The sequence below is a fragment of the Nelusetta ayraudi genome, unplaced genomic scaffold (assembly GCF_046127955.1).
Source record: "Nelusetta ayraudi isolate G7.1 ecotype Tasmania unplaced genomic scaffold, CSIRO-AGI_Nayr_v1 ptg000092l, whole genome shotgun sequence".
Classification (NCBI taxonomy): Eukaryota; Metazoa; Chordata; class Actinopteri; order Tetraodontiformes; family Monacanthidae; genus Nelusetta; species Nelusetta ayraudi.
Genome location: NW_027466142.1, coordinates 5,071,766 through 5,094,168, shown reverse-complemented (window position 1 = coordinate 5,094,168; position 22,403 = coordinate 5,071,766). Strand labels below are relative to the sequence as shown.

At 43.3% G+C, this 22,403-nt stretch overlaps 1 protein-coding gene across 1 annotated transcript in view; it reads left to right on the top strand.

Annotated features, from left to right (window-relative positions):
- The window catches only part of LOC142902294 (transmembrane protein 132C), a 167,413-nt gene that overhangs the window by 67,110 nt on the left and 77,900 nt on the right, over positions 1-22,403 (top strand). Inside the window, exon 3 of the mRNA XM_076047218.1 lies at positions 17,531-17,677. Within this exon, the coding sequence (XP_075903333.1) occupies positions 17,531-17,677 (147 nt within the window). The remainder of the gene's footprint in view (positions 1-17,530; positions 17,678-22,403) is intronic.

Sequence of the window (22,403 nt, the reverse complement as noted above, 5' to 3'; positions counted from 1 at the left end):
TGACGCATTAATAATGCATTAACGCAACTCCTTTTTAACAGCACAAATTTTTTTAACGCAAGATTAACGCCTGGTTTTACACCGGGAAGCACCGCACGAATAGCCGTGGAGCGGAGCCACAGTTTTCCTTTCGGCACCCTTGTTAACCGATGGTGTCGTTCACACCAGACTCGAAGCGGCGCGCACCTCCGCGGTCGTTTCGGCACCGGGTCTATTTTGTGCGCGAGCCGCGAGCGATCCGAGTCAAGCTGGACAGGAAGTCGCTCAAAGACGCACGAGAGAATCCGGTTAATTTTCACAGTAAAAGCAATTTTCAAAATAAAATGCCGTGATTGACAAATGCAATCATATTTCTGTATGTTACATTTGTAACATAAACTGGCAGTATGTAGTATCAAGCTGGACAGGAAGTCACTCAAACAAAATCGCAATTATTTTGCGATTAATCGTGAATTAACTCAGAACACTAATGCGATTAATCGCGATTAAAAGGTTTAAATTGATTGAAAGTCCTCATATATATATATATGTATATATACACACATATATATATATATATATATATATATATAGTTCGGGTGGTGGTGGAGAGGGTTCGGGGGGAAGGGAGTGTGATGGGGGGGTGCGAGGGGGGGGGGCACCTTTCCAGTGCATCGCCTGCCATGTGAACACGCGCGCAGGGACAAGGACGCGGCGCACGCTGCCCAGTTCAATGCGCTGCTCCTCCCTCACCCATCACAGGCCGAGTCACCTGTCACTTGTGAGACCAGTAATGCGTTGTGAAGCGCACGGGTGGGCCAAGGGCGCGGCGAGCCGAGGCAATAATTAACTCCAGGGGCCGACCTTTGGGTCACACGGAGAGGGTCAGCGCGACGCACCGCAATCAGGCGTCTCAGAAGAAGTGTCATCCAGAGGGGGGATGATTTAAATGAGCTGCTGATGGTGGGTGTCGGGGGTCACCGTAAATTTTATTTTTTTTCCCCCTGCAGCTGGGAAAAACACAAACATACAGACAAATTGGACAAACAAACCTAAAGAAAAACAACACAGAGTTGAAGGGGTAAATATTTTATGATGCGGAGGGAGCGGGTGTAGGGGTGGTGGGGGGTGGGGGGGCATACATGTTTTTTATTTCGCAGGAGAACCAGTCACGTCTGTGCTCGGTTATCTCGGGGATACAAAAGGGGAGAAAAAAGAAGGCACTGTAATGTAGAAGCGGTTTACCAGAATACCATTTAGTCATTATTTATTCAGCTTCATGCCGATGGAAAGTTTCTCCATCCACAGACTTTTTCAGAAGCTCCAACAGCAAAGCTTGCTCAAATATTTCCCCATATACATATAAATGGATATTACATTTTTTCACTTTTTTGTAGCCATAAAGCTGGAACCGTTGCTCGGAAGACACAAAGACTTCAGCTTGCAAGAGTGGCGTAATGACTTTTTTTTTTTTTAATTCAGTTTGGGGTGATGCGCTGTCTGAAGCCATTTTTCGCCGTTTGGTGATTAGTTTTTAATCATGCGTGCGATAAAAACAAGCCCCCAGTTCATTCACTTGTTTCAGATGATGTTGCAAAGCTGTTTTCCCGCGAAGCTCCGGAAATCTTTGGCTCAGGCGACTTTCCATCTGTGTCAGTTAAAGAGATGAGATAATGACTCAATTTCATTTTTGCACAATGCATTCTTTAAACGGCGACTTATGACTGTGTGCCTTGCTCAACTGGCAGTTCATTTGCGTTGGCTGCGGGAATCAACAAATGTGAATATTTAAAGATGTTGAGGGGAAAAAACAGCCCAAACAAGAGCAAACAGGCAGCTGCTCTTGTGTTCTATTGCCCTAACTCAACCCTTCTACCTTAAGATGACCTGGATGACAGAACCTTCACGGATGAATTGAAAGGTAAGACAAGTGAAAAGTGTATTTATTTAGCCCTCTTCACAGTACAGGTACACAGAGTGCTTCACAATGTAAATAAAAAAAAATGATAGATATGAACAAATACATAAAAGATATCAACAACATTGCCACTGACAAACACAAAAAGCAACTGGTGACCAACAAAATAGCATGCAAAGGCAGGGAGTTAAACAAGTTACAGGTCTCCGATGGCTTGCCAAAAAAGATGCGTCTTTAATTGCTTTTTAAAAGGGTCGGGGGGCACTTTATTTTTTAACATCGCTAATATCTAAATAATAAATTGAGCAATTTGGAAAGTGTACTGGAAACTGTCCCAAGTTGACATAAAAAAAAATAAACAGTTGGAAGGCGAAATGCCCCTTTGAGCTAAAATTGCAGAGAAAGCTCAGGAAGGTTCACGGTGCCTGGCTGCTGTTACTTGACACTGAGGTGACGTCCTCTCCAGATGTCAACATAAGCAAGTTATCGTCAGTCTTGGCCATGTGAAAGTTAAATTTGGCCAACGGGAAACCAGCCCCTTAACGTGCTGCTGCAGCCCTTCCCCTCTGTGCTGCATTAGTCTTTTCATTGCTCTCTGTGGTTTTGCATGATTTGAGAAGTTGTGTCATTACATTAGCGGCCAGTGTCTCCCTCTAATCCCATTTGCGTTGTGGTTACAAACAAGGTGCCAGCGGAGCCAGTCAGCAGAAGGAATCCATGCCTTATACGAGGCGGCTCTAATTCAATTGACATCACTGGCAGGCTTTAGTGGGTTTTTACCCGGCGAGGCTGCAAATTGAATATTTTAAGGCATATCAAGCCCATCAGTGGAGCTGAAGAGGAAAAGGTGCAATCTTCATTTTGTCAGCTTCTGGTAAGGAGACAGTGACGCACTGACGAAGATTATAATCTATTTCTTGGGTTTGAGCTGACTCGCCGCTGCAGAACCCCTCTCCCGCCCTCCACTGCTTGCCTTTAAGGTTTATCTCGCTCAAGCCACTCAATGCTCCCAGTTCCCAGTTCTTTTTTTTTTCCTTTTTTTCCTCAAACTGGGACACACGCTCACCATTGTGTCGCGGGGGCTCCGGGCCTCGCCCTTGCGCGAGGACTCCAAACTCTGAGCCGTGTCATTTCACGGAGCCTCTGAGGATGTTATTGTTTTATCTCCCGGCGCACTGATCTCAAACTGACACATGTTGGCCCGACTCCCCCCCCCGCACCCGCCGCCGTAAAGGTCGGCAGGCCGAGGATGAAGGCGTGTCGATCAGATGAGCGCCACAGACTGACAACTAATTTTCATCAAAGCAGCTGCAGGCAGGGAGGGGAGGGCGAGGCACGGAGGCATCTGGGGAAGTGGGGGAGGGGCGGGAGAGGGGACTTTTCCTCCTCTGAAGATTTGCCACGACTTATCAGGCTCCCCCCGCCCGGCTCTCCTCCGAGTGGAGATACGGGGCCCCTGCACTCTTGCAAAGACTCCACAACTTCTGCCCGGCGAAACGCGGCGGTTTGTTGCGTCCGGAAAAATCGGAAATTGCCGCCGCCGCTGCAACAACAACATCACTTTGATTTGGGATGCAACCTTGTCCCATGATAAGTACATGCCAACATTTATTCCTTTCAGCGTATTCTTTGCCCTTCTCCCCTCAGTGAGAATTTTAAGCGTGGCTCGCATTTGATTTTTTTTTCCTCTTGCCTCCTCCAATTAAAAGTAATTTTGCGAGCATTAGAGTAAGCCGCGCCACGAGCTGTTTACTGCCGCAGCCCGTTCATTACCTCGCTGCGAGTGCGTGCGTGCGTGCGTCTGCGTGAGCGGAGCTGCTCCTCTGTTCGTGACCTCCCCGGTGCCTGCTTCATGCTTATTGGGCCGCGCGAGCGACTTTGCCCCATTTGATGTCGAGGTCTACCCGGGCGGATGGTTGCGGGCGCGCATCTCGCATTCGCCGCACGTGCAGGGCATTAGTTCTCGGCTTGGCGGGCTAAATCCTCGTGCTGTTGAAGCGGTGTCAGTTTCCTCCGCCGCGACACAAAGCCTATCTTCAAGCGACTGCCGTTCCAGACGCGGGGAGACATGGGGGGCAAATCGTGGGTGGAGGGGATCTGTGATGAAGACAGCAAGCTGTTGTAAATAACCCTGGGTTCCTTGGCAAGTTTAAAGGAGGCGACATCGTCCTAAGTAACGAGTGGTATCCTTGAAGGATCCAGTTCTCTGTGTGCCTCTATGCTGAGTTCCTCTCCAAACTGACAGACCTGTTTCGTGTTATCATTGTGACGAATGCCTGCCACATGAATATTTCATCGGCATACAGCAGGAGGGAGATGGCAAGTTTTTGTTGGCTTTGGTGTAAGCTTCTCCAAAAAACACAAGAATGTAAAATACGGAGTAACGTGGCTTCAGCATGACTTCAGCTCATGGGGTATTTTTTAATTTGTTTGCTCCTCAAGTCTGGATTGAATCAGGAATAAAGGTTTCCATTTTGCGGCTTCCTCTGCCTGGAAGGCTCTGCAGTTGGAGTTGGTAACACCTGATCTTATAACTTTGGGAACTTGCACTTCTGCTGGATAGACAACACAAATCCATTGAACAGTGGTTGTGTGTATTGAAGTAGTTACTGTATTTTAGAACTCCAGAATTTTTATGGTTTAAATGAATAATTATAGTATTCTGAATGTGGCGCTAGGTCACTTTCGCAATCTCAATTAGCCTTTCTTTTTTTTAAAACCTGGTTAAATAAGTAGAATTGAATATAATCCACATTGAAACAAGCAAGAACATAATGCACCTGTTTCAAAAGGAGACCAACAAACCTGCATTCTATCTTGACCAGCAGGCACCGACACATTTGGTTGCAAAAAAAAAAAATAAGAATGGCAGAAAGGAGCACAAAATTCAACTGTTACAAAGTGGTTAAGAAATAGTTGGACTAAATAGCTCGTAAAACAACAAACAAAAAATGTTAGATTAGCTCTAATGTCCAATTTGGTCTAATATCTTGCGCAAAAATGGGCATAAAGTTGTGAGCGCGGCTCAAGTTCAGTAGCCAACTGTACTGTCCTGCTCTTGTATTTGTTGAGGGGGACTTACCATGTATGTGCAAACCATGCATGTTTGAGTGGAATACGTGTGTATATTTTGAATTTATACCTTTTTTTTTTTTTTTTGCTTGCGCCCGTCTTGTTTGAGCCCTGTGAGCGTTGGCTTTAAAGCTGAAAATGAAAGGCATCGTCTGCAGATTAGCCCGTGGCTGCCTGCCCCTGTGCAGGAGATAGACACTTTTCCAGCAGCCTTTGTTGAGCTCTGCTACCTGCTCGCTCTAAATCAGCTCCTCTCGCACACTTTAATATTTCGCAACAAGGGATGATACACCATTTCCCGGCCCAGACAAACTGAGTCGCAAACCCTCAAAACTATCTGACGTCTCATTCAATCAAGCTGCTTTCCTTGAAAGAGAAATTTGCTCTTGAGTCTGAGTGAAATCAAACCCCGTTATCAGATAAGGCCGTGAGAGAGCCGTGAGAGAGCTGTGTTAATATTTCCAAAGTCTTAAAACGGGTCTCTCACCCCAGCGCTGACTGTTTCGATATCTGTTTCCCCCTCTTCTTCCTGTGCACTTGAATGTTGTGAAAATCCAATTAGATGGGCACTTCTGCCAGAATGCCACAACAAGACGCTCCATGATCGCAATCATATGAATTCCTTAAATGGGATTTTCGAGACTCCCCTTTCACACTGTGTCTACTCTCAGGATAGAGTAATTGGCAAACAAATCTCCATACAAAATATGTTTTTTTTTCCCCCTCTACCCTGTTATTGGTACTCAGCATAACAATGGGTTCTTCAGTAATCTCTGCTGTGGGATTCAGAAATGAATGCCAGATGAATGTCTCATCGCAGGTGGGGGAAAATCCACTGCTACTACTGGAAGTGGAGCAACTGGCAGTTCCGCCAATGACAGACGAGCAAATGACACATCAGCTTCTCATATATAGCTCGGTTTCTGAGGAGGTTTTCCAAAGCTACCTCCGGCAGGCTGTGCCTCTTACCTAAAGCAGCATGTAATATGCACAGGCCACATTGTTAAGTACACCTTTCCAGTACCGAGTTGGTCCGTATTGACATACTAATGCAACACATTGCTTTGGCCATAAATGGACATAGGTATGAACCTAATCAGCAACAATTCTCAGGTAGACTGTAGTGTATTAATGATGCTTAATGGACACTAAAGGGCTCAAAGTATGCCCAAAAAATACAAATACCCATACAGTTGCATCAGCAACAGCAGTTGCTTTTGGCTGCAGCGCGTAATTCAATGTTATTTTCACACAATTCTGACCCCACTTCTTAAAATTGCAGCAGAGTTGAGCTCTGCTGCAATTTTAAGAAGACTGATGGCTAGTCCAAAGCCACTGCGACTGAGTGCACTAGTGTCTAACATGTTCGGGTCCGTGTCCGTGGAGAAAACTCCACACACAAAGATCCTGTGTGGAAATATTTTACTGACACAATAGTATTAGTAGAAAAGATCCATTCTGCTCTTTAGAAAGTATTATATCAAATATATTATGTGTCCTGAGGGGCAATTGCTTTCCATTAGGATTGCTTATCAGCTCTAAACAGCACACAAAGCAATACTGCAGTGTTATGTAGAATTAAGTAATTATTTATCTAAACAAAGATCCGACAATCTGGCAAAAAAATAAAAAAATAAACAAAAAAATCCAACCTGGCGACAACGTGGTGCAGTGGTTAGCACTGTTGCCTCACATCAAGTAGGTGTGTGGAGTTTGCCATGCACGTGAGGTGAATTGGGAGCTCTAAATTAGCAGCAGGAGTGAGTGTGAGGTTGGACGGTTAATCGTCTTTCTAAGTGGCCCTGCAATAAACTGCTAACATGTCCGGCGTACAACCCAGCTTTTGCCCCGAGACAGCTGGAATATGCTGCAGCAACCCCCCACGACCCTAAGTGCAGGAGAAGCAATGCAGTGGATGGATGGATGGATGGATGGATGTATACAAAACTAAAAATGTCAACCTCATTGTGTACGTTTTGAGTCTCTGCCCAAATTTAGCTGATCTTGGCAAGGTTGTGGATATACAGCACAGCTGTTTTTCTATTTTCATCTCCTCTTCTACACTTTTGGTTTTAGCAGACATTTCTATTGGCAAGAACGGTCAGGCAGACTCCAAACTTTTCTAGCCTGTCATTACATGGCCCAATCATTATTTTCTTGCACGCCGTCTTTCTGTTAGAACGTCTTCATGGCTGAAGAAGTTAAATGAATCCAAAGGTTTCTGATCAGTGGTCAGTGCTGTGTAGGATCCAGGAAATATAGAGAATAGATCTTAGTGTACATTTTCACGTGTTCGTGACCTATAAATTCACAGCAAAATATGACTGTGTGACAAGATATGACCATGACTTGACCCTTCTTTTATTCTAATTTCTTTATTTCTCAAAACGCTACAGTGAGCACAGTAATGTTATGACAGAAGGGTCAGTTTGTCTTTAACTGTATCTATAAGCAATTACATGTCTATAATTCTGTCTTGAAAGGCATGTTTTAGTGGGGAGAAATAAAAAACAATAAAAACTGTCTTGGTTTCTGTAACACAAATTCTAATTATTATTATTATTATTATTATTATTATTATTATTATTATTATTATTATTATTATTATTATTATTATTATTATTATTGTTATTATTATTATTATTATTACTATGTATAAATACGTGTAAAATAATCCAAGCCTTCTGAAATTTCAAATTCAATTGTTTGAACAGAGTTAAAATGAGTGACAGTCATAGTTTTACAGTGATTGTATAAGGTGGCGCGTCCAAAAGTATTTCACAGTGATACAACGGTTGAATGCATTGCTCGCTGCAGAACCTTATAGTCACTAAACCCACATCCCCACAAGTACATAATGTTTCTTTCTCACCCATTCAAGCCTGTGTGCTACTTTCCACGCGTTATCGTGCATCAGAGAAATGAAACCAGTCCACTTTGATACGTCACGTTTGGCTGGAGATATTTATTTATTTATTCATTTTGCCCGCTTGTTTGTTTTGCGTGTGTTCGCTCGCCCCGGCGCCTGCTCATCATGCAGTTACAGTCCGCGAAGCTGTCGACTCTCAGATGAGCACAGTGCTTTACACTGTTCCATTATCCCATCAACCGCAAACCATCACAAAGCCCTGTCCTCCTGCTGACTCGCTGCCATTCCCCCATGCAGGGGCTTCTCCTCTCCGCCTTTTTTTTTTTTTTTTCTTCCTACTGAGCTGCCGCATTCCCTGCGCACTGTTTATGTAGGTGGGATAGTGAAATAAAGCAGGGAAAGGCTTCCTTGGGGAGCTGCTGATTGTGAATGCATGAGGTCCTCGGAGGAGCCGGGGGGAAAGAAAAATGGTCCGAATAGATCAGCAACCCTCGCGGTACATGTGAGCCGGCGGCAGCTGGACGGAGCCAGAGGGAAGCTGGCCCCGAAAGCGAGTGCAGCACACCGCGGGTTTTGGGACACATACCTCTTGGCTGGGGACCCCCATTAGTGTCCGGCCACAACCTTATTGGATTCCCCCCTGGAAATGTTTATTCCTGTCACCGTCTCACCGAGACACATCTCGCCCTCTTATCTCATCACTATTTATTAAGGAATTCCCTGAGGAGTCAGCCCCAGGTCTTTGGCTGGAAGGGCCATGGAGTCAGGAGGAAAAGGCAGAGGGAAGAATATGCAGTAGCCGCAACATTATTTTCTTCACTTGTGGTCCTGATAGCTCGAGATGGTGTGAGAATCTCCCGCGGACCCCTCAGTGCTGTGTGATTGCCACACAGAAAGTGCCATTCAATTTCCTTTTCTCAGCTCAATTTGGCTCATGCCCACTGCTGAGCCTCGGAAGACTCATCAGGTGGGGCCTGATTGCGGACCGTTCTTGGGAATCCCATTGTGTGCGAACTGTACAGCGAAGCGTTACTGTTTTTACCCCCGTCACTTCCCCTTTTCACGTCTTGTTAAGCTGCCAGTGTAGTGATATTGTAGGAATTGCGATGAACACGGCGCTGACAGTGTCTCCATCTTCCTGTGCGTCTCATACTTCCGAGAGGAATGGCGGTGGATGTTCTAAATTTTGGCAGGTTTATTTCCACTGCAGGAATTTCACTCACTGTCAGCGTTACCGAATGAGAACAACGTAGGTGAGCCATGGGAGTGATTTTGGCAAGGAGAGTCTGTTCATCATGGTAGCAGCCACATACGAGGCATTTTTGGCAGGTGATTGTTCTCCAGTTCCTCAAAGAAATGTGGAAACAAAACAACCAAATGGGATGAAGTAGGACCTCTTGTGGCTTCCTTCTACAGCATACCTCACAAAAGCCACTTCTGATGACAAACATTGCGTGACCTGGCAGGGAAAAGGTTTAATTACAGTTTTACACAATTTGTAAGAGAGCGAAATTGGGAAGCGTCGCCTATTGCAAGCGTGCCATTTTTGTTCAATGTCGCAGTTTTTTGATGGTGTCTCTCCAGTCGAGGCGCAGTGGTGGGAAAAAAGTTTTTGGACTGCCAATGCAATGCACAGTGTTATATATACAGTGTTACATTAACAATCACTTTTAAGCGTCCAAGTGCAAGTTCTATTGTATAGTCAGTCACAACCCTTCACCACATCCAGGTTCCATGTTTTAGCGAAATAAAACATATATGTATATATATATATATATATATATATATATACATATATATATATATATATATATATATATGTGTGTGTATATTTATAATCTTTATTCATATAGGTAATCTTGAGACACTGGGACTCATTTTCAAGAGAAACCTGTCCTAAAATGATACAACGTTGATCTTTAAACAACAACATTTTCATAATCTCTGTGCGAGGCAAAAAAAAAAAAACATGAAAGGCACAGCCTTCACAGTGTGGTGCATAATCAGCGTAAATGTCAGTTTTGCCAAACATATGTTCTGTTTAGAATTCGTAATCAAAGGAATTATTTCATCTGACTCCTGTAACCCCGGCATTCAGTCTTTGAGATTGATGCTAAGCCTCTGATGTGTAAATCTGTTTAGCGGTACAGCTTATAATGAGCAAATGACTCTGTTGATGGTAGTTTCCACAGCCTTTCTATACATGTTTTAGCAAAAATGTAATTTCAGAAATACACATGTTTAGTAAATTAATACTTCCCCAATTTGTTAATAAAAATGAGAGCATTTGCTATTAGGTGGCGATTGACAAATTTATCAGATGCCAAGGAATAATATTTAAGCTTGTGCTGTGAGTATGCTTTTCTTTAGAGTGGAAGCGGCTTGTTAAGGTCATCAACACTCAATAGATATTAAAAACATAGAAAACAAGCTACTAATTAATTTAATCGTGTGTAGGCAGATGATTCTGTTTTTGTGGGGTTCTTTTTTAGCCAAAAGACAAAATCTTCATCATATTCACTTTTGACACTATCCATACGCATTTGATGTGGTCATAAAATTGATTCTACTAAAAAAAAAAAAATAGATTTAAAAAAAAAAAAAAAAAAGAATGACACCTGTTATTTACCTCTTAGCCTCCACAGTGGAGCTATGGCACGGTGTTCCACAAAGTGATAACTTACAGGTTGACTTAAAGGACAGTGCTCCCAAAATAATCAGACGTGAGCACAAAATGCTGTGCAGAGGTCGTGAGACTCAGGTAGGGACAATTAGCTGTAGCAAGACGAAAACAAAAGGAGCATTGATTGAGCGGAGGAAACATTAGGTGCGGCGCACGGCTTATGTGAATGGTCAGGAACAGGTGTGCAGAAAAGCAGAAAATTGGCAGAGGCCAACCGCAAAAACAAATTGTCCTGCGAAACACCCGCACTCGAGGCAGGCCAAATCCCAACAATGGCAGTGACAATGGCAATTATTTGCTTTGCTTCAATATGCATTGTAAGATTGGATGCATTCTGTTGACTTAAATTCTTGTTTTTTCCCGGTCATGACTGGCTAAATGTACTTGAGCGGGGGAGTCACTGGAAACAATGTCATGTTGCTTTCTCGGAGACAGAAGTGGACCTCAACGCTTTCCCCTGTCCTGTGAATCTCATGTGAAAGTGGGTGAAAGTGATACGACCACAGCACCATTAAAGAGGAACTATATGCAACTTGTTTACTGTTGGATCTTGTCTCAGGAATGACTATGAGAAACACTGGACAACTTTTCACCGCTGTGACACAAAAACACTTGTACATACATATTGCTGCGATACAGTAAAGTTTATACAACAGTGACAAGCGCTACAAAATTCTTTCTCTTCTCCATCGCTATTTTCATTTTTCCACCCCTCTCCTCCTCCTAACCCTAACCCTAACCCTACTGGGTGAGGCCTGGAGCATCTCACCTTAAACCTCCAGCAGTATCCAAACCTGAAATGACAAAAAAACAGATGATTTATGACCCCTCCCCCAAAAAAGTTATTAAAATATATAATATAAGATAAGTAAAACAAACATGGACTTCATTAACGTTAAATTTGCTTGTTAAAATACATATTATTTTAAGTAGTATTTCAGTATTTTAAGCTTAAATTGTCCTTTAGGGGGCAACTTAAGCTATCTGCTTATTGTTCATAGCGAAATCAACCTGCATGAATGGTAGCAATTGTTGTTAATTTTGGTCTCAGTGCTGCGCTCAAGAAAGAATCGATTATGATGTAAAAAATATATATATTAATAATATATAAATATATAGATAGATAGATAGATAGATAGATATTTAGGTTTTTTTCAATTGTCATTTCTTACACAACATACTTGGGTATTGTGATACATGGTGGTAACAGTTTGTTTGGCTATAGAAAATAGAACAATAACAGAGCGTTTTTCTCTTCTAGTTTGAGTTCATCACTTCAAAAACACACGTTTTAAGACTCTTTTCACGTGACATAAAGAGGACAAAATTAAGACGTGTTTCAAAGGCTTCCCGACAAATTTATTGGAACGCATGTGCAAAGAGCACAAGGCTGAGGTTTGTCTAAGAAGAGTCCCTGCGTGATTAGCTCAGGACTTCTAACATCAGGGCTGACAAACACGGAATTAATTCACTTTGCTGTTCTTTCAGTATCTGCTGTTAAGAGGCTATTTCACGGGATATTTGATGGTCCATAGATATCACTGGCCTGGCCTCCAACATGATGTCGCCGCTTGGTTGAGTAATCGCCAGTTAGAATTGGATGTCTGACCTGCAGAGGACTCCCATGGTACTGCTTACAAGAGCAAATCGACCATTAAGTCAATAAAAGACACTAACCATACAGCAACCCTTGTGCTGAGGACGGTTATGGTCTGTGGAGTAATGACTGGTGCTCTTGTGGGACTTGACTGTGTTTAAAACACTGAGAAACCCCTGTCTGGAACCACCAATAGGTATTCTGCTCACTTAAGCATAAAGAAGCCAGTACATAAGTACACAGTACATAAGAGCTCCTCAGCCGCTGGGACCAGAGAGAAAGTGTGTGGAGGCTTTTCCATCTTAGGACCACACTCAGTTGACTCCGCCCGCCTTTAGCCAAGTCTTCAGCTGACACTGTGGGCCAGATTCACACAGAAGGGAGCACAGTGGTAAATGACAGTTCTTTTTTTTTTATGGCCATAACTGCCACCATAGCCGCAGAGGTGTTTGTCCTAATGACATGCAGGCGCAAAAACCCCACAGACATACTGCACCTGAGGAGTCAGGAGCGCAAATTGCAGTCTGATAACCTGGCAGCAATTTGCAGCCTAGATCGCCAGATATGAATACACGTGTTCTTGGCTGTGTAGCAACAACCATCTTGACAACCTGGACCTTTGAATAATTTCAATTTCTCCGAATTCAAAAAGGGAAACTGTGGCGCGCTGCTGCGCGCGCCTGTCAACATGAAGCCTCGGCCTCTACGACTGCTGACATGAACTGTAGGCTGTCGAGTCTCGTCATTCTTATATATTATATAACATATATGGCAGTTAGCGCCACCTGAGTGCAATTTGTAGCTGATCCTGTGGAGTAAGTGCACTTTGCGTTCTTCCAGAAGCACTGCCTGGTTTCTGTGCAAAGTCTTTGTGAATAAGGTGCTTTTTCTAATCATGCATATTTCCATAGAAAGGGGCATCATTTTGCACAAAATGATCAATTACAATATATTCAAATGAGTCTGCAGCCCTGTCGCTACCTGCACCTCATCTCATTTTCTGCCGTTTTTTTTTTTTTACCTTGACGTGCGGTCTGTCAATAGGACACTTTTTTTTGGTCCTACTTGCACAGGTTTTCTGCTGCTGCAGCTGGACAATTGCTTTGTGGATCTGGCCACAAGAGTTAAGATTGTTTTTGTTTTTTTTCTCCTGTATTTCCAATTTTCATTTTAAAAATATAGTCTGGAGGATTGACACTGGCTAATGTTGCCCAATTACCAACTACATGTCAAGCATGTTGCCACATCTCATGTGGTAACAGGTAAGGCTAGCCTAGTTAAATGTGAACATGCGAATGAAAATGACGCCAGCAGGCGATCAGCTTCAGCGAAGCCGGCCAGAGTGACCGGTTGAAAAAAAAAACACAACAGGATGTTTAAACCAAAAGCATTTGCAATGTAAGCACCAAGCTGACTTCCGAAGCAGAGACGGAGGTCAGTGTCAAGCAAGGATTGAGTTGAATGTGGGAGACGTGAACTTTTCAGAAATTATTTTCATCTGGCGAAAAAAAATATTCTCCCTCGCCACCAGTCATCCTGCACACCACCATCCTCCTATTCTCTCTTGCTACTGTGACGCACGCAAAGTGTTTGGTCACAGTTGTTAAATATACAATATTTAGTTAGTTAACTTCCCTTGGTTGGTCACTAGGCGGCAGTGTAGCGACATCTGTGAGTCACTAAAGAGCGGGCTGAAGTTACTTCCTCATTCCGCTGAGGAGGCTTGGAGTACACAAACGGTCGGCAGCGTCTCAACCGTTTATTCCTTTTTGCAACAGGTTGGTGCCAATTTCAAGTTCACTGAATTACGTGTATTGATGATTAATATTGTTATGTATAATTACGATTTAATTTTGAGATGCTACTGGGTAGACTTTTCGAGCGTTTGTGACCATATTCAAAACCGTACATTTCCTCCCTGAAAAAGATAAGACGCTTACTTCTAAGGTTGCAGATACCTTTTAACTTCCAGATAACTCACACCATATGTGTTAAAAGACTAATTATAAGATGGTGTTTACAAAATGTTCCGTTTTCTACCGAGTCCATGTTAAGCTCTTTAAGAGGGAAAATAGTTTTGTTTTTTGTTTTTGTTTTTTTTCTAAGCCTTGTTCTTTGTGCACGTATTCAGCCAGTACATAATTGATTTGTTTCTTTAAAACACAGTTGTACAAACATAATGAAAGTGTTTTACTGTGACAAGAAAAGATGGGACCAAAAGTTGATTGTCAAAAATGAGAAAGTAAAATAATATTGTGTAAAAAGCATACATTCATGGAATGGAATTAAAGATTCCGCTGAGGAGGCTTGGAGTAGAGAAACGGTCGGCAGCGTCTCAACCGTTTATTCCTTTTCCAACAGTGGACATAAAATCTTCCAACGGGATCTCACAGTGAGACCTGTAACACTACTCTCTACCAAATGCTTTGCAATTTTGCAATTGCTGATCTCCCTCTGTTTACGTCATCTATGCAAGATGATTTCCACCTGTGTGCGTCTACCGCTCTTCGTGGCTGACGCTTGTTCCTGTATTTACCACAGCCATTTTCATCCCCTTTGGATTTTTTTTCTTTTTGCACTAATCACTCATCTCTATAACCTCGGCATAACTCCATCCAAGTCCCCAAAGAATTTCTTCCTTTTGTTCTAAGTTACCCTACCAGTGGGGAACCGTTACTAACAACATTTGGCATCACACCTTCAGACTAATTACCCTCCTTCCTATCTAATTTCCATGACCCGTTTCAGTTTGGAAATAGGTTGACAGAAGACGCCATTTCTGATGCTCTTGGATTTGTGTCCAGCATTTAAAGGTCCAGTGTGCAAACTCTTCAATGAAGCCTTGAAGAACTTTTTAATGTTTAGGGCGCTGTCAAGGCAGGCTTCCATAGAAAATGACCACGTAAGATGGCAGCTAACTAGAAGCAAGAGCCTTGTTGTTCTATGGGTAGGAAAAACCAAATTACTTTTATTGTACTGCTAGTATGCACTTTTATTAATGTATTTATGGGCAGTATGTTAAGCTTTTACCAATATAAATTCAGAAATCAAGCCACATTTTACACACTGGACTTTTGACCTTTAACATAATCCTTCTCGAGCAGATGAAAGAGCAACCCGGTATCTTGGGACTCAGTGACCGACAACGCCTCTGCAGCGTTGCTGGCCGAGAAGGCTTAAACACGCCTCTGCCTCCTCTGCAAAACTCAGGCGAGCTTCGGTCCCGCCACCCATCACGCGCTCCTTCCACTGGAGCACCATTGAGAGAGTGCTCCCCGACTGCACTGCTGTTCTCTAGAGGCTATGGAGACCTTGCGACATGTAGTGAACACGGCAAATGAACACAGCAAGGTCGCCGGCACCTCTCTGCCATCCCTCACGGATATTTCTACATCCGTCAGTTTCTCCGGTGATACCTCCCGTCCCCCGTGCTCCCTTTTCAGCCCCCCCCCTTCAGGGGAGAGGTTCCGCAGCCTGTAGGACCAGACTGCTGATCAGGCTGGAAGGATGTTGAACGCTTCTGCTTTTGGGCTGTAACACAACACAACACAACATGGCATTACATAACATTGTTTCACCATTTACTCAAAGACTCAGCTGTTTTTGAATAAGGACTTATTTGCTATCTGTTACTTTATCGCGTAATCTTCAGTATGTCTGTCTTTGTACTTTACTGTTTACCATATGCACTTTGCACTCCATGTTCACCTCAATAGAGCCCCCTGGACATTGACAACAGTTCACCCATTACATACAAGGGCTCAACAATGTCAGTCTACTATTTGCTACTGTATTTGGATCTTCTTCTTAAAAGAATGGAACTACTGGCAATACATAGATGAGCGCGAAACATCTCTTTGGTTCTCCTGTGTGGCACTGATCTATAGAGAACAGACAATAAAAATCTTCTTCAAGTTGCTACTGACAGCTTCAGACTTTTGTCTTCTCTCTGCCTACGGACACGTCCTCTTCTTCTCTCCTCCTGCGACAAACAGCGGTCCAATTTCCACTAGCATTGTTTAGGTAAACAGCCCCGGGGGCGGCCGCTGTTCACCCAAGCTTCGCCCCATCTAACACGGAAGTCGTAGGATGGATTTGCATGTTAAAGTCAGCATAGGTGTTGCGTCAAATGCTGTTCCTGAATAAAATCCTCAGCATTTACCAGGTCTTGGATACCGAAACTAGGACATTGCAATGCGGATGCAAACATAAGCCCTCGCAGATGAGTTGGAGGCAACAACTGGTGGAAATACAGCATAGAAAGAGAGGAAAACCACTTTAATGCACACGCCTGCACAGTTGAAGAGTAGGTGTCATGTTAATCTGTACCTATGGAGTGGGGAAGCATAGCACCTGTCATATTACCAGGTTTCACTTCCCGTACAGCCCCCTTCACATCGTGATAAGACATCACATCAAAGACCGACTCTGACTGGAGAGGGCAGATATATTCATCTGCGCATGGACAGGCAATCACACAGTGCATGTTAAAGTGCAGCCGCAAATTCAAGATGAAAGCAGACGCCTATCTTTGGTCTCATCTGCCAGGTGCCAGTGGATTGGATGGAGAAAGTGATTTGACCTTGTTTTTTTTTAAGAATTTATTTTCTCTTCAATCCTCACAACTTCACTGTCCAAATGGCGTGGGCTCGTGTTGAGATGCATTTCTAAATTGTATTCATTTCAATAGTTCCTCTTTGAAATTGAAAGAATATACATTCATATTTACTCCAAACAGCTGCTTTCTCTTTTTTTTTTGTTTTTACCTACCAATATTTTGCTCATTTGTTATCCAAGCGCAGTGACGCTGTAATTGTGCCGCAAAAACCTTTTCGTAATAACTGCAGGAGCATGCGTCTGTTATATTACAGTATGTCTGAGGCGGTTAGAGAAGGAAAAGGAGGGGCATAATGACATGTTGACGTCTCACTTATGGTATGATTGCAACTATATTCACCATGCGGGGGGGTGGAGGGGGTACAAAAAAAACAATCTTAATAAACTAAACAGCTTTGTCTCAGATATCAGACGTGGCATATGCATGTACGACACGCCGCAAACTGAGATCACAGGTGTTGGGCTGTGTTTTGAAGTGTTTGATTGAGAGGTGGAACACAAAAGAAAATTCTCATTTTATAAGGGGGGGAAAAAAAATGGCAGTTGTCCTCTTGGAAAACAAACAGAGTGTGATCAAGACGTGGGTAGAGCAGCTGGGACGTCTTTTGAAGACAAGACGGAGCAGTGGACCATCTGGATAATGTATTGCTCGACAAGAATGACAGAAAATAAACATTGCCTGTCGAGATGCAGCTGCCATGCATGGATCAGCTGGCTGCTATCGCAGGAGTCACTCAAAGCGGTATCTCTCCAGGAGCGCGGCTTCATGTACGTCTTTGTCTTCCTCTCCTCCAGGGTGAAGCTGAAGGAAGGGGTGACATTTCTCGGGGCCCGTCCCAGCAACCCCACGCAGTGGATCGTCAGCCAGGATGTGAGGAGCGAAGGCCACCGAGTGGTGACCCTGCACTGCCGCAGGAAGGAATCGGGCTTCGACCAGCAAAGGTCAGTCAAGAATGTACTTGACTGCTCAGAGGAACTGCGCAAAAAGAGCACATCTGTTTTGAGGGGGTTGGGGGTGGGAGTCGTCTTTATATTGCACAGTGTCCCCAATGGCCGCTGTGTTAATTTCCGAAAGATGTGATTGAAAAACATTGTTTGCGCACACAACTGATAGACAACTTTCCGGTGGGCACCAGATAGCTGCAACACAAAGACTCTTTTAAAGGTCAGCAACACAGTGCAAGAAATGTCTGGCTGCCCTTTAGCCCCCCCACTGGGAAATATATTCATCTCCTACCTTTTTCTGAACAGAACCAAAGACGAGACCTGTTCAGGCGAGCCACTCCTTGACCCATCATGTACTGTTTAAACCAGGTTATTACTGTCTTCACTGGCTATGACCACTTGCACTTTCTATTGACTCTGTTGTAAAAAAAAAAAACTATCTAGGAAGTGTACATCCAATAATATACTCTGAAAAGGCTCTCATCCCCTTTTTTCCCTGTCTTCTGCAAAAACAAATGCAAGCAGCACCTCGAACAGGCACAGTTGCTTTGATGAATTCTTATTAAATATTAATTCTCATTTTGGTTTTTTTTCACCAATCACTTGAAATTAAACAATGTAAGTTTTCCATTTGACTGACTCTGACTTTAAAAACTGGACAAGTTAACTCCTGCAGGTTTTTGATCAGTTCACTTGCTGCTTTTTTGCCAACAAAACCAGCAAAATACCTACAATTTAATAGAAAAATAAATAATAATTGTATGCATGTATGTGTAATCAGTGCCAGCAATATCACATAAATGACCTGGGTATAATTTGCCTCTGCACAGTAGTGGTGGGGGGGGGGGGGGGGGGGGGGGAGTTTTGGACACTGCATGCATTTGTGACACATTGCATGAAGAATCATTCTCAATTCTCCAAGTGCAATTTCTTTTTTTAGTAAAGTCAGCCTCATTGATCCGCACTCCCCTTGCTGCTCATGCACTGTTTCAACCAGGTCAAAACTGTATGTTGCAGCAAGATAAAAGCCCTTGCCACACATCCAGAGCAAAGAAATTAGTTTATTTATTCATGTTAACAAAAAAAAAAAAAAACTAGTTACATTTGTTTGTCTGTCCAATACAGGCACACCTTTTGAGTCACACCTCAGTTTGAAAAGAGAATCTGAACATCAGAAATGTGTGAAAGATGTAAAAAAAAAAAAAAAAAAAAAAGTAAAACAAAACAAAAACATCCGTGCCACTGACTCAGGTTCAGCAAAATGTCACGCCTCATCCCTTCCGCCTCAACCGGCAGAAATCCTAAATGTCCCAAAATGCAATGAACGTTCACTATCTTACTCTTTTTAGGGCACAAGAGGCTGCTTGCATGGTTTTTGAGACACCTGGGGCCTCATGTACAAAGAGCTGCCTGGATTTCATACTTAAAACCTGACATCTGTTCATATGCATATGTTGATCTATGTAAATGGCTTTTACAGGCTGGAATCTGTTATACGATCCCAGCATGAAAAAAAAAAAAAAAAAAAACACCTTCACAGACTGTAATCTGGAAATGCTTCTAAACAAAGTAGGAAATCTACATAAATATATAGATATGTCCACGACAGACTGAGTTAGATAACGGGTTTATTATATCTCACTGTTGGTCATCAGCCACGTCTTCCAAGCCTTGCCACGGTCACCCCAGGTCGATTCAACAATAGCATGTTGAAATCGTCGTTGTGCAAAATCTATTATCGGCTTCCGCTGAGTAATTTTACACATTACCAACATGGATCGCACCTTGTTTGCCATGGTGCACTGGTGAAAATCAAGACACTAAATGTTATGCACGTCCTTTATTGATGTTCTAATGGGGCTACTTCACACACAAAGAAAATCAGGGGCATTTTGCACCTGTCTTGTTAAAAACCACAGGCAAGTAATGACTGTGTGAAGACAGGAGGCGCGTGTGGTCAGAGCACATCAGGGGAGTTTATTTGTTTATTAATTTACTTATTCATTAATTCATTAAAAATAATTAAAAACCTGTGTGGAGTTTGCATGTTCTCCCTGTGTCTGCGTGGGTTCTCTCCGGGTTCTCCGGCTTCCTGCCACAGTCCAAAAACATGCATGTGAGGTCAATTGAACACTCTAAATTGTCCGTAGGTGTGCATGTGAGTGTGAATGGTTGTCTGTCTCTATGTGGCCCTGCGATGAACTGGCAACTTGTCCAGGGTGTCACCCTGCCTTCGCCCTAAGACAGCTGGGATAGGCTCCAGCAGACCCCCGTGACCCTGAATAGGAATAAGCGGGTATAGAGAATGAATGAATGAAAAGCAAAAGGAGACGCAAAAGGAATCGCTTGCAGCTTTTGTTATCATGAAATGCCGCAAGGCAACAGGCACCAAGAAGTGGCTCCTTTTTTTTTGTTTGTTTGTTTATTGACAAATTATGTTTAGAAAAACACAAAATCGTGGTAATGGCTTGACAGTAACATAAAGGCAAATAACATATGAAAATAAATTAAACGAACCTGAGATTGAAAAGTTTGGGCAATATCCTTCCCTCTTCGCGTAGCCTTCTTGTTTCGTCAGGGGATCCGTGTGTATCAGGACAATTGATTCACTTTTCACTCGCCAGTGCGCACCTCGCCAGCTTGAAGCCGCTTTCTCACTCTGACGTGGGTCACGTTGGTGGAACTCGGGGTGGACTGGCACAGCGCTGATCAGTCTGCCAGCTCCCTTTAGGAAGCTCCCTGACGCAGCATCCTTTATTTGCGGCTCCAATAAGGGCTGCTGCGTGGCACAGGGTTCTAACAGACCCACCCTGGAGAACCTGAAATTAGCCATCGACGTTTACCAGAGCATCATGATGGTCTATCGCTGTATTCGCCTTGTCTTCCAATAGTGCCAGGGCTGCCGCTGTTGGCATTATTATTATTAGCACACTTCTGTGCGCATGCTCTTATACCCATCGCTCTAATTGATACTACTTCGGTAATCACTCCCCAACATCACCAGTGAGTGCCGCCAACAGACCGACAAGTGCAGAACACATACGCGGCAGTCAGTGACATTTCCACAGTCAAGTCAACTTTTGTGCGTACATACTTTTTTTTGTGTGCGACCCTGTAGATTTCAGGTTTCTGTTTTTTTTGTTGTTGTTTTTTTGCATTGCTTTTTTCTTTTGTCTAGCGTTAATGTGTATTGACGGGAAACATCGAAATCCGTAAACGGTGCTTTTAGGCGTTTTGCGCAACCATAATGAGTTGTGCTGCTTGCTAGCTCCAGTGTTTGTGTTTTGCCCGTGCATGAGGGCACCACCCACACAGTGACCTCACTCTGAAATGTAGAACCTGCAGTTCATGTGCATGCGATGTAACTGTGCCTGATTGAGGAGTTGGTCGAATTTGAGTTATGTTGGAGGGATCCAGCATTAGATATTAGAACAACTTATTATGGATTATACTATGTTGAACCAATATATTGAGTTTTGTGTGCCGTGGCTACATGATAATATCCCCAAAGAAGGCCAATAGTTCTTTGATTGGTCAAAATGAAAAGACGGCAATCGAAGCTTGGAGTCCTTTCCAGGGTCTTGAGAGGAACATCCTGCTCGGTCTGTGTGTGTTTTCTGTCTTATGAGTCTCGACTTTCATTCACCTCATTTTCAGCACAGTAAATATTAGCTCTCTTATATTTATACCTTCTTGTATTGGCCACACATGTCACCAAAATTGAGCCTTGCCAAACAGAACCGGGGGAGAAAATACTGTGTGCTGTCATCAGCTGCAGAGGGAACACACTGTGGTCCGGCTCTTAGTGGTGCAGATCAGGCTGCACCCTACTGCACATTTGTCCATCTGCTGTCAGTGTTTTTAATGAAGTTGGTGTTTTCCCATTATGTTACATGTATGTACCGCAGCCCTGCTTTCTGAATTTTAATCAGTCTTTGTTTATTTTCTGCCTCTTGCGGTCTGTGTTGCTCACAGTGGAAATACACAGCAGAAACTTTTTTTTTTATTGGGTGCTAACCTTTGAAATCTTAACACACATTCAATGCTTAAAATGTTGAGGTATTTAGTTTAAATGTTGTTATTTTTTCAATCCGACTGTACTGAAGCACAGTGTGAGCTGCTGAAGTGACACCCTTCAGTTAAGCCATATTGAGCTCAACGCTGTTAAGACAGGCAACTCAACAGACAAGTGCGATATCCGCTTTCCCTGTCGGTTTATTTGCATATGATTATTTCCTCCACTGCCGCAGCCTTTAACTTGTTTTCGGTCAGTCCTAATCTGTATTCATGTCGTCGTGCTAATCTGGCGTATGGGGAAGTGATTTCCAGCAGTGGGGAAAAAGGTTGCTGTGCTAATTAAGTGCCGATTGAAGGCCTTTGTGTATTTTAATGGTTTTTATTTCCTCGGATCAGGAAGTAGTTTTAATGGATGTTACTTTCTAGTGACAGGTGTAATTTTATGGATTAGAGGCAGATTTGGTGAAAGCCCCCGCTTATTTGCATTAGCTTCCGTTCCACTTAAAGTCTAAATGTCCCTGCCCCCAAAAAACAGAGTATTCTCGGCATCACAACTGGGGCCGCACGATCAAAGTTGTGCAGAGGCTATCCAAACAAAGTGCTCGCAGTGAAACGTTTGACATGCGATCCAAATTAAAATATCGATTGGAGCGTAAAACGGCGGTGCCTCAGCATTAAAAAATTCTGGCAGCCTGAGTCACGGCGG